We start from the raw sequence: 12,118 nt of genomic DNA on the forward strand, positions 1-12,118 counted from the left end.
CCAGGACACTTATCCAAGTTGTCCCTCCTAGACTCATTGGTCAAACTGACGATTCTTTATGGTTCAGTGGTTTGGGGGCCTTCTCTTCTTGACTCCGAATGGGCCTCCATTGAGTGCATCTAGAATCTGCTGCTCCGGCGCATTATCAGATGTCATCGGTTCACCTCCCACGACATTATTTTGGCCAAGTTTGGGGCTCATCCCTTTAGGTTGGCCGCTATTTTTTATCTGATTTGGTTTCTTCACCGTCTTCATGGCTTTGCGAATTCCATGGGTGACTAACATAGATACTCTTGGCTTACTATTCCTTAGTTGCAATTGCGAATTCAGATTCAGCCCCTTGTGCCCGTTGCTGGTTTACGCAAGCTACTTCCCTACTGAGCTCGATTAGGATCAATATTGACCACCTCCCTCCCTTCCAATTCTCACTTGATGCTCCCACTCATCTCTTCCCCGCACTAAAGGAGCTGAACAGGAATGTCAGACTTGACATTTACAGGATAATACATGACCACAACATGGAGTAACCCTGTTGGGGGGTTACGCACAAAGATGGCCTTTTATGCTGAGCACTTCCTTGATATTCGGGACGGTATTATTGCGCGCCCTAGACACTTATCTGGGTGTCATGCCTTATGCATCTCCCTTGGGTCCTTCAGAATTGGCTCCCATCGACTTCAAATTCAAACAGATCACAACACTGACAAATGGCCAAACTTGTCATCTAGTACCTTGGCTACAGCTGAGACTAAGATCCATTTCATTTTTCACTGCCTCATATACTACAAGATTAGAGGAAGATTCTATTGCTTATCTAGAGAGTGCAGTTCCCTCATGGCTTTTTTAGCTACACAGACCAGAAGTGCCTAGCACTACATCTCAGAGAGACTATGCAGTTCCACCACTACACTTTGCAACTCATATTCCCCCAGAGGGAGGCCCCGATTCAGCTAATCACCACTTTCTTCTCTCCCTTGTCCCCAACATGAGGGACAAAACGGCCATCCTGCACCTCCACCACCAGTCACTCCAAGCCTTGCAGCAGTTATATTCGTCAACAGCACCCCCCCAACAATTCTCGACTACGACTTGGGGCCCTTGCATGCCCTAGACCGTACCCTTTGGTGCTTGATTTCTTTCTACCGGGAAAGGACCCCTAGTCCTTGCCTCATTGTTTTCTCCTTTGTTTCTTTTATTTCCTATTTGCTCTTTCCCAAACACTGTTTGGCACTCTTGTAGCCTGCTATCTCTCTGCTTGTACGTTTTTTAGTCCCATAGACCCTTCGGTGGTCTTTTGTTGGACATTAATAAATTTACCTTATCTTATCTTATGCTCCCAAATAAACCTATTGGCCCCTAGTCCCATTGACAATTTTCTTTATTTCTATTTTTAGCTAGATATCCTTCCTTCAAGATGAACTATTCCACCACTTGGGTTACGATATGCATATCTTGCACCATAACACTTCTCTGCATGTATGTATATTTCTCTTGATGATTTATTCTCTTGTAGACTTGTAATTTCCAATTCGCTTCAGCTAACTTATTTCTCCTATCAATAACTACTATTTTATTTCTTTAGAACAGATTTTCTTAATCTTCAAGTATCTGTAAGAGTTCATTTTTTACTTAAAGAAACATCTGTGGAAGACAATGCAGTAGTAATTATAGTTTGTAAGCTTCCTTATTTGCTCTATTAAGAAGTCAAAGGGCCACAGTATTTTCAGAAGTCCGTAAGTCTTCCTATAATTTGATTTGACTCTTTAGTAAGATTTATTTCTAAATTCAAGTGATTGAGGTGTACAGCCTTGGTATTGATATAATTTTCTCTTTCTTGTGCTCTTCTATGTATATATTTTGTTTTCACTTGATTCCTCCTGCATATTCTGTCACTTAGTTGAAACATCCTAGGTTCCTAGAAATTTTGGAAGTATTTATTAAATTGGATCAGAAATTACAACAATTTGAATCATCTAACAAGAATGGCTGAGTTTATATTTTGATAGCTTCCCTCTTAAAGGGTTTATTTTGTGCGACACATGATCTTGACATCTCTTTTGTATTTGATTTAATGCATGTTTAGCTATCAGTTTTTTTATGTTGTTTTGCTGAAATTTGATTGAGTTTTAATGTCCCTGAAGAGATCTTTCTAAATGTTTCCAAAAAAATGGTGTGTTTTAGCAAGCTGTATTTTGAGGAAACTTCAACAAGAGTATGTCACCGATACTTTTTCATTGATGCATGCTAGGGAATAATTTTTCTGATTTCGTTAGTTGATCCATGACCACAGAAAATCACTCTTTGTTGAAACTTCAAAAGAAGTTGTAATATATAATTTATTGTTGTTTGAATATCTTTAATACATTTGAAATATCATAGTTAGAGTAAGTACCATGCAGAGTCACTTTATTGAAATCTTAATGTCTAAAGATGCATGGCAATATATTGATTTCAGTTCTCAGTATCATATATAATAAGGTAAATATTCCACGCTGTTCAAATAATTCAGGTTGTAGAAAAGGGTTACCACTTTTTGGATTGAGGAATCAAATTATAAAGACAAAGACAATATGTTGGCTATCGATAAAGGTATGTATTGCAATCATAGAATACTGAAAGTCCTTTAACATACAATGGTTCCTCAACAGATATCATAGTCGTGCCATTTTGAAAATTTTTAATCGAAAAATATATTTCATTAAAAAGAACCTTGAATGCATGATTTAGCCCCAATGAAGTAACTAATATGAAACCTACGAGTTAGGCTCTAATATCAACTGAAGCGTATCTACTAGTGAGTGAAGCACAAATTTAATGCCGCTGAGAAAAACAAAGATTTCCCAAATTCCAATGTATAACACTATAGAATTGAGTGGAGAAATTTAAATTTTATAGTCCATGAAATAATAAACAAATTTTCTTGAAAAACTGTAAAGGTGATTTAGAACACATTGATGGTACTCTACAATGGCATGATAGAACTATTAAATAGTTAGCATTATCACTGTAAGGATTCTCTTTCTAGATAATGTTATGATATTTTACCAATACCATATCTCTAACATGTGATCACACTAGCATATTGCATTAATAGGATGTCTTTCTTATTACAAGAAATGTGGATTTCACTAGCATATTGCATTAATAGGATGTCTTTCTTATTACAAGAAATGTGGATTTCCTACTTTATTGTAATGCAAAAGTGAGGTATGATTTGCCTCTTAATGAATTCTAGAACATTTTTCTGCCCTGTTGGGATGAAAAATCTACCTTTGCAAGTTTGTTTTGCCAATTTATGCCCCAGTGAATAGCTCATCAGGAGGAAATGGAATTGAGATATTGAATGTGAGATTCATAGAAGGTTTAATGGCAGCTAACTGGTCGACCATTCAGAAAATAACACAGAAAATTCCAAGAAGATAAAAGAAAATTATGTTGCCAATCTATGATAAGGTGTACTCAGTGAAATTTAGCATTCATTACATGACCTTACCAGATCATCTGGAGTTTGAATTGAGATAAGCAGAAAACGGATATATGGCATGAGCGATTTTTTTACACTTGATGTGTCCTTAGAGACCATTTATGATGGGGTAAAGTACTGTATGGAATCAATCTCTTAATCCTTTTAGGAGGCAGAATGAGTTTAGTGGAATGAGGCAATAATTTTTGCTATTCTGGCCAAATATCATTGATATATTTGATGACACTAACACTAATTAAATTATTATTGTGGTTACAAAATCATATAAAAATTCTCCTCAAAGCCCCAGTTCTACTGGTCCATGAATTTACTGCAAATGAATAAAAGGGGCTGTTATAAATGCAAGAAGCCAATATGCATAAATCATATGTTTACCTCAGGTGGAACTCCAACTTCATCCTCTATCATTTCAGATTCTGTCAAAGATTCTGTAGTAGAATATTCATCTAACACAAGTGACTCGCTTGTTTTCTTTGACTGCTGAGTCTTCTCCAGAACTGAAACTGCAGGGTTTCCTCCAAGAGTTGTAATTGACTGAGAAGCAAAATGTTCTTCATGCAATTCACTTTCAGACAGGCAACCATCAGTTCTTGCCATGAAATGAGTGTCACGTACACCTTTCCCCACATGTTCCTCCTCATCCAAAGGATAATAGTATCTGTAGATTCTATCCCAAGTTGTATCCTTCGTATTAGCAGTCTTAGATTTCCAAGAAGCATTTACTAAATGTTGTTTTTCTGCAGAGGAAGTGCCAACGATATTATGTCGAAGACCACTGGAAACTCCTTTAAATTGGCGAAATATGTCAACCATTGCATCATCCATGTTGTCTTTGCAAGAAAAACCATTTCCAATTATCAGTTTAAGGAAGATCTGGATGCCTTTAGAAAGAAGAAAGGCTTCAAGTGTCTGGATTTTTTTTTCTAGCTCACAAAACATGCTATAGTTTTATAACTGATTAATACATCATATTTGCATCATTTCACAGATTCTTTAGAAAAGCAAGTTTTGATAGGATCATATCCATTAGTCACATATAATCACATCAGTTTCTCAATATGTCTATTTGATAGATAGTGCCAGCTAGTGGTGAACGTGGAGGAATAGATCTCAAAGTACAAAAATAGCCCCAGGTCTAAAGATACTGCTTCTGGTATCACAGCTAAGAAATAATTAAATGTTGTTTCTAGAAAAAGCAGTAAACATTGGTTTTTAGGAGAGTGAAAAAATTCAGTGCAGATGGTAAACACCACAATTATTTAAAAAACAAAGCAGAATCATTCGTCAACAGTGCAGTAACTTCTCATCATACAATACATGATCCAACAAGGAACAGAGTTAGGGTTATTTAGAGGAAAATAAACGCTGGTCCTATATTTTTTCAGTGTAATGTCCCTTTATTCTATAATTTAGACGCTACATGTAATTTCACAATTCAAGGAATATATAACAAGTTGTTGATAAACAAATTCTATTATATGATGCTTAATTCCAAATGCATACGCTCCTCTATAAAGATAATGATTGCCTAACAATATATCAACAATATATGGTGGTTGTGTCTGATATGCAGATAAATGTATGCTCAAATAACCTGGTAATGTTCTCTGATATACAATGAATCACATGTGAATATGCAGGCCATCCTGGTAAAATAACAATGTGCTCTATATGTTGTACAGGCTGTGTCTTATATGTCGATCTTAATAATCTCTGAACAATGGAAAATAACAATGTGCTCTATATATTGTACAGGCTGTGTCTTGTATGTCGATCTTAATAATCTCTGAACAATGGAAGCAATCTCTGATATAATCTATGTGAATATGCTTCAGTATGATGTCGTCTCTAACTGTTCTTTATGGCACTTGCACCGACGATTGCCAAAGGCAATACAATGCTCTAAATAGAGCGATTCACGAAGAGATGATTTATATAATATTCTCCAATTCAATAATGTCTTTTCCAAATGATGCGATCTCCAAAAGTATATGCATGATGAGGGGAAGAGGCACGTATGGAAGAGTTGCCTCTTATTACCATAATACTCATAATGGAGAGTCGCCTCTTATCACCATAATTATTATAATGGTTATTATGGTAATCACATATTATTAATTAACTTATTGATCATGCTTTTAGTTATGCAATGTAAGGTCTTTGCAAGCATAGTGCAATCTTATGCTAAGTGCAGATGCAATGCAATTATGGTATTATGATGCTCAGTGACTTATGATGCAATTATAGCATGATATGGTCTGTTGTCCTCAATTTTTACATCACAAAATTGAGGCAACCCTACATAATTCTTCTCATGAATTTGTAGGTGTTACCTTTGAGTTTTGATGTTTACAATGACACATTACGAAGGCAATTTGTTTTCCCTTGAATTGGTTTGAGTTTCACATCTTTTGAACATTGTTTTGGAAGGTTTACATCAAATCTTGATCACCTTATTGCTTGTTAAAATGAGTTTTTCTTCTCCCACTGAAAGCACTTGATTTTTGGCAATCTTCAAGTCTTTTCTTTGTTTTTCTTGTTTATGTGTTTTATTTTTAGTCTTCATTTTTGCCCTAAGATTGTACCATTTTGAAATCCACTTTTTTTGAGCTATCGTAGGCCTCAAACAGAGTTGTCCACTTCAAGTTATTAAGGAATTAAGCATGCTGCAAGTGGGGTTTTCTAGTCTGATTGCATATCTGATGCAAGAGCATCTCGGGTTCTTTAACAATCTTGCATCAACCAAAAATATTTCCTATTCTCTTGTACCAGTCTGCTGATCATGGGACAGCCCTTGTTGTCCGTGTTATTTCTTTCCGTGAAGTTGGTTACTTGATGTAGACCCATCATGGATCCTTTCCCTGTATTTGTGGAATGTAATTCCATTTCGTTGAAGAGTTATCCTTCTCCTTGCTCGAGGTGTGTTCATTTCTTGGCATATCGAGTAACGTGTGATAAATGGCTTCTAGGAGGTTCTCATGATTTCAAGGATTTTTGCGGCCTTGGGGATATCTTCTTGGACCATGTGTGGACATATCTTTGTGTTTGTGGATGTTAGTTTTCTTAATGGTGTGGTTACTAATTTCCCTTTGGGGAAATGACCTATAATTTGTAATAATTGTATCTGTCAGGCCGACTTTTGGTCTTGATGGCTATATATTTGAGATCTAGGATGAGAGTAGGTAACATAAGAATAGTAAGAAGGAAGATAGATGTATTTTGGCATTGTAAGCCTGAGCTTCTAAGTTCGCTGTTTGTAATTCAGTTGTATATAGCTGCAACTAGGTAGGCCTTATGCCTGGCACATTGTAATGTAATTGTCACAACATATTTGCATTGCAATAAAGATACTATTTCTTCTTCCATCCATTTGGTTGTGCTTCCATGTGTAACTCAAGCAGGTTATTAGGTGTAATGTCCCCATTTTAGCAGTTGACCAAGTGTGTGTGCGTTAGCCTTGTTCTACATGGTCCCGAGAGCTAACAAAGGGTTTAATGGAATCCTAGAGTGTTTTGGCCTAGTCATTTCCAGTTTGGGCCAAAACGAAGTTGATTTACTCAGTTTCAGGCATACTTACTATTTTTAGTAAGTCGGCAGGACACAGTGCAGGTCAATTTTGGTGATTGGATTTGATACTCCTCGGTGAGAGCTTTCCGATGAGCTATCACTCGCATTATTTGGAGTCCGATTGCTAATACATTTTAATGCCTGAAGTTCTATTAAAGTAACGCCTAATTTAATTGTAAAATATTAAAGTGTTACTTTAATATTTATTTTATGGAGATGTGTACCCAAGGGAGACATAAGGGGTATTTTAATATATGTTTTATATATTACACATCTTTTATCCCACATTGCCGATATGAGTTGAGCGGACCCTTGGAAATAGAATAAAAGGAAGCATTTGTGGCTTCATTAGACAGGTTGAATATGAGAAGAAATTGGTGTGTGAGTTGCAGCTCCGTTCTTGGCATTTGAGGACGTTTATCCTCTCTTGTAACATTCAAGACGTCATTCCCTTGGAGTTTGGCCTTTGGAATTCTTTGTTATCGGCTTCATTATCAGGTAGTTTAGTTGCATTTCCAGCTACAGGCAAATTTGGTATTTTGCTCATATCTTCTTCACTACTTGTCCAACGCTTATGCCGCTTTGAGGGAATGATATTACGAAGGTAGTGGACTGATTGAAGGACAAAGCGTTGTAGCAGCAAGTTCGAAAGCATGGGCTGGAGTATTATGTCAATAATGCTGAAGTAATTAGTGAGTTGATAAATCTGCCATGTATTTGGTTTTATGAATTCTGAAAATAACATTTTATTGGTAGCAATTCATTTCCACTTTGCATATTATTGTAGTTTCTTTCTTGTTTATGTTGTATGATACCAATTCCATGCACAAAACACAACAAACAAATAAATGTTTGATTTCCGGAGTTATAAGGGGTTTAAAACATTAAACGGAGAAATAAGAGGTTGAATGCAAACTGTTTGACATAATTCCTTTTAGCAATTTGGTTTAGTTTTTTGGGACATTCAGGGGTGCCCATTACAGTGGTATCAGAGCTATAAGTCCTGTCATCCTGTGGAGGTCTTATAGGGAATTTGGAACAGCCGGATAGAGGGAAAAGTGTTTGACGAAATGTCAAAACACTAAAATCAGAAATAAATAAAAAACACAAGCTAAGCATTTATGTTTGAGCATGCGACAGGGGCCTTATAATTTTTGTGATACCAGAGCAAGACAAAATAGGATTTCAAACTTGCAAAGAAAACAGTCTAGTACATCCGTGCAGGTGAACATTGAATCCAGCCATACAGACACAGAGGAGATATTATTTGATCAGGACAACAATATGGGTGATCGAGATGACAGAAATATAGGATTAGGCGGAGGCAGAAATGCCGGTCCAGATCAGGAGGAGGTAATGTTCAGACAGTTACTAGATACATTAGAGCAGGGGCAGCGTATGCAGCAGGAGCAGAATAGGCGAATGGATATGATGTTGCAGCTCATGGCTAGACAGATGGGTGTCAACATTAATCCAGGTGATGCCAACAACAGAAACAATAACAATGAGGGAAACAATAACAATGGGGGAAATAATAACCATGGAGGCCAAGGCAACAACAATGGTCTTGAGAATAACATTAATGGTAATAATGGACACGGCAACAATGGGAATGAGGCTAATAACTTTAGACACGTTGCACGCCCAGCGCGAATTGCGAGCTCGAGACCTCTTCTACCCACTTTCCCACCCAGAGATCCGGTTCAACCAGTAAACAAACCGCAGATTGCCGAGTTACAGGATCAGTTCAGGAGGGACTGGGAGGCTAGTGGACCGGAGTTTCAGGCGGATATTTCCCTCAGAGATTATATGGACTTGAGGATGAGACACATGCCTAGAGCAGGAGGGAGGAATCAAAACTTTGAGCTGAGAAAGAAAGTTGGAAAACTTTATTTACCTTATTATGATGCTTCAGGGAAGATGACTGCACGAGCTTGGGTGCAGAAGGTAGATACATACTTGCAGCTAAATCCTATGCCTGAGGAGGAGGCTATCAAGTATGCGGCTATGCACTTGGATGGCGTTGCACATGAATGGTGGCATCATGGCATGGTGACTTTGGGGCATAATCAAATTACATCCTATAAGGAATTCACCGAAACACTGATTGAGAGATTTGACACTAGGGATCCCGAGTTACATTTTAAGGAGCTAGCAGAGTTAAAACAGTCAGGTTCTGTGGATGCTTACATTGCCGAGTTTCAGCGCTTGTCTGTACTTGTTACCGATATCTCTCCTAGGAGATTGGTGGTGTTATTTTGTGATGGTCTTGCTGATCCGTTACGAGGTTGGGTGAAGGGACATGATCCACTCACCTTAGCTGAAGCAACTAAAAAGGCACGAGATTTAGCCCCTTCGGTATACAAAGGAAAAAACCATTCAACAGATTCTTCCTACCACAAGGACAAAGACAAAAAACCGCTTCAGAAAGAGTATAGCAAACCCAAAGAAGGATCAAAAGGACTAGACAATGAAACCTTGAATGAACTTCGAAAGAAAAAGTTGTGCTTCCATTGTAGAGAGCCTTGGGACTTATCTCATAAATGTTCTCTCAAGGCTAAGGCAAATCAAATGGAGTATTTTTTAGCAGAAGAGTCAGAGTCAGAGGTGGAGGATCAACACTCCAATTCAGATGAGGGCAACACTATAGAGGAGAGCAGCATTCCTAAGGATGATAGATCGTTGGCACGCTTGACAGGGGCCCAAAAGGCAATCACATTTAAGGTCAGGGGTACTATCCAGGGGCAGAAAGTGATATCTCTTATTGACACTGGGGCTACACATAACTTCATAGATGCACAGTTGGTAGCCAGGAGAGGGTTACAGACAAAGGAGCATGATGGGTTTAGAGTCATGGTGGCTAATGGTGATAAATTATTATACACTCGGAAGATATCGAATCTTCGCATCAGGTTTGGAGATGGCTACGAGTTGGAGGATGAGTTCTATGTTGTGGACATGGGAGATTATGATGTCATCCTCGGCATGACATGGATGGCTTCACTAGTTGAGTTCACACTCAACCTAGCGAAATTGGAGATGAGATTCCAGCATGAGGGAAGAATTGTGGTACTTAGAGGACTTTCAGATGGAGGTTGCAGAGTAGTGTCCTTGAGGAGAATGCAAAGACTTTTTCGTCATGATGACATAGAGTGGGCGGCAGAGTGCTACATTATGCCAACTTCACCAGAGCCACAAGAAAAGAGTCATCCACCAGATATCCAGAAGATACTTGATAGACATGCTAAAGTATTTAGCGATATTCCTCATGGGGTTCCTCCTGACAGAGGGATGGAACATGTTATTGAGCTCGAGGAGGGAGCCAAACCAGTTATGATTACTCCCTATCGTCATCCTAAGAAACACAAGGATGAGATAGAGAAGGCGATTAAGGATTTGTTGGAGATGGGGCATATCAAGCCCAGTAAGAGCCCCTTTGCTTCAGCAGTAGTATTGGTAAAGAAGAAGGATGGGACGATGCGCATGTGCATCAATTACAAGGCACTGAATAAGAAAACAATTAAAAAAAGGTATCCCATTCCTAGGATTGATGAGCTGATTGATGAGTTGCATGAGGCATGCTTCTTCACCAAAATTGATTTGCGATCCGAATACCATCAGATCAGGATGAGAGCAAAGGACATTGAGAAAACAACCTTCCGATGTCACTATGGCCACTTTGAGTTCATGGTTATGCCATTTGGTCTAACCAATGCACCCGCTACATTTTAGAGTTGTATGAACCAGGTATTCAGGAAGCAACTAAGGAGATTTGTCTTGATCTTCTTTGATGACATCTTGGTCTTCAGTAAGACCTGGGAGGAGCACTTACATCATTTGGAGGAGGTGTTATCTATTCTGGAGAGAGAGTCATTGTATGCCAAGGAATCTAAATGTGAGTTTGGCATGACTGAGCTCCTTTACCTTGGGCATATCATTAGTGCAGATGGCGTTCGGGTTGATCCCGAAAAGATTAGAGCTATTGTAGAGTGGCCTACTCCCACAAACCTTACACAACTTAAGGGATTCTTTGGTTTATGTGGTTTTTATAGGAGGTTTGTTAAGGGATTCTCACAGATTGCTACACCCTTGACAGATCTTACCAAGAAAGGAGCCTCCGTGTGGACAGGGGCAGCACAGAGATGTTTTGAGCATTTCAAGCAAGTAATGTCTTCATGTCCAGTTCTAGCTCTACCGGATTTCACAAAGCCTTTTGAGCTTCATTGTGATGCATCAGGTGATGGGATTGGAGCAGTATTGATGCAGGAGAAGCATCCCATTGCATTCGAGAGTAGGAAGCTCCGGGGAGTTGAGAAGAGTTATTTTGTCTATGACCGGGAGATGTTGGCCATAATGCATGCATTGGCCAAATTTCGATCATATTTGGTAGGTGGATGTTTTGTGATCAAGACTGATCACAACAGTATTAAATACTTCATGAGCCAGCGTGATCTTAATGACCAGCAACAAAAATGGGTGACTAAATTGCAGGCTTATGACTTTGACATAGACTTTGTCAAAGGTAAGAAAAATGTGGTGGCTGATGCCTTATCTAGGAGACCTCACTTATGTGCTCTGGCAGAGATTTCAGGAGATTGGAGAGATCGGATTATAGCAGAGTATGTCAAAGATGCTTGGGTTTTTGGATTGATTTCAGGTACCATACAGGATGATCGCTATGAGGTGATAGATGGATTGATTAGAGTTTAGGACAGGGTTTATTTGATTCCGTCATCACATTTGAGAGAGGCGATACTGAAGGCATTTCATGATGCACCCACAGTTGGACATCCGGGGGTCTTCAAGACCTACAGGCAGATCCGAGAGCGGTTTTCATGGAAAGGGCTCAAGGATGATGTTCAGAGGTATGTCAGGGAGTGTGTGGTTTGTCAACAGAATAAGGGAGAGCACACATTTCCTGCAGGTTTATTACAGCCCTTGCCCATTCCTGATAGGAAATGGGAAAGCATTTCGATGGACTTCATCACTGGTTTACCACGAGTGCAAGGAAGGGATTGCATCTATGTGGTGGTGGACCGCTTGACGAAGTTTGCTCACTTCTTTGCT

The 12,118-nt window shown here is 38.8% G+C and overlaps 1 protein-coding gene across 2 annotated transcripts in view; it reads right to left on the bottom strand.

The window, feature by feature from the left end:
* The window catches only part of LOC149556461 (uncharacterized), a 208,989-nt gene that overhangs the window by 49,085 nt on the left and 147,786 nt on the right, over positions 1-12,118 (bottom strand). For both annotated transcript variants that reach the window (XM_089830779.1, XM_089830778.1), the window contains one exon: positions 3,860-4,314. In XM_089830779.1, coding sequence (XP_089686905.1) covers positions 3,860-4,314 — 455 coding nt within the window. The remainder of the gene's footprint in view (positions 1-3,859; positions 4,315-12,118) is intronic.

This window comes from Cupressus sempervirens, chromosome 5 (assembly GCF_028749045.1).
Source record: "Cupressus sempervirens isolate cs-2001-9-10 chromosome 5, ASM2874904v1, whole genome shotgun sequence".
NCBI classification, from domain to species: domain Eukaryota; kingdom Viridiplantae; phylum Streptophyta; class Pinopsida; order Cupressales; family Cupressaceae; genus Cupressus; species Cupressus sempervirens.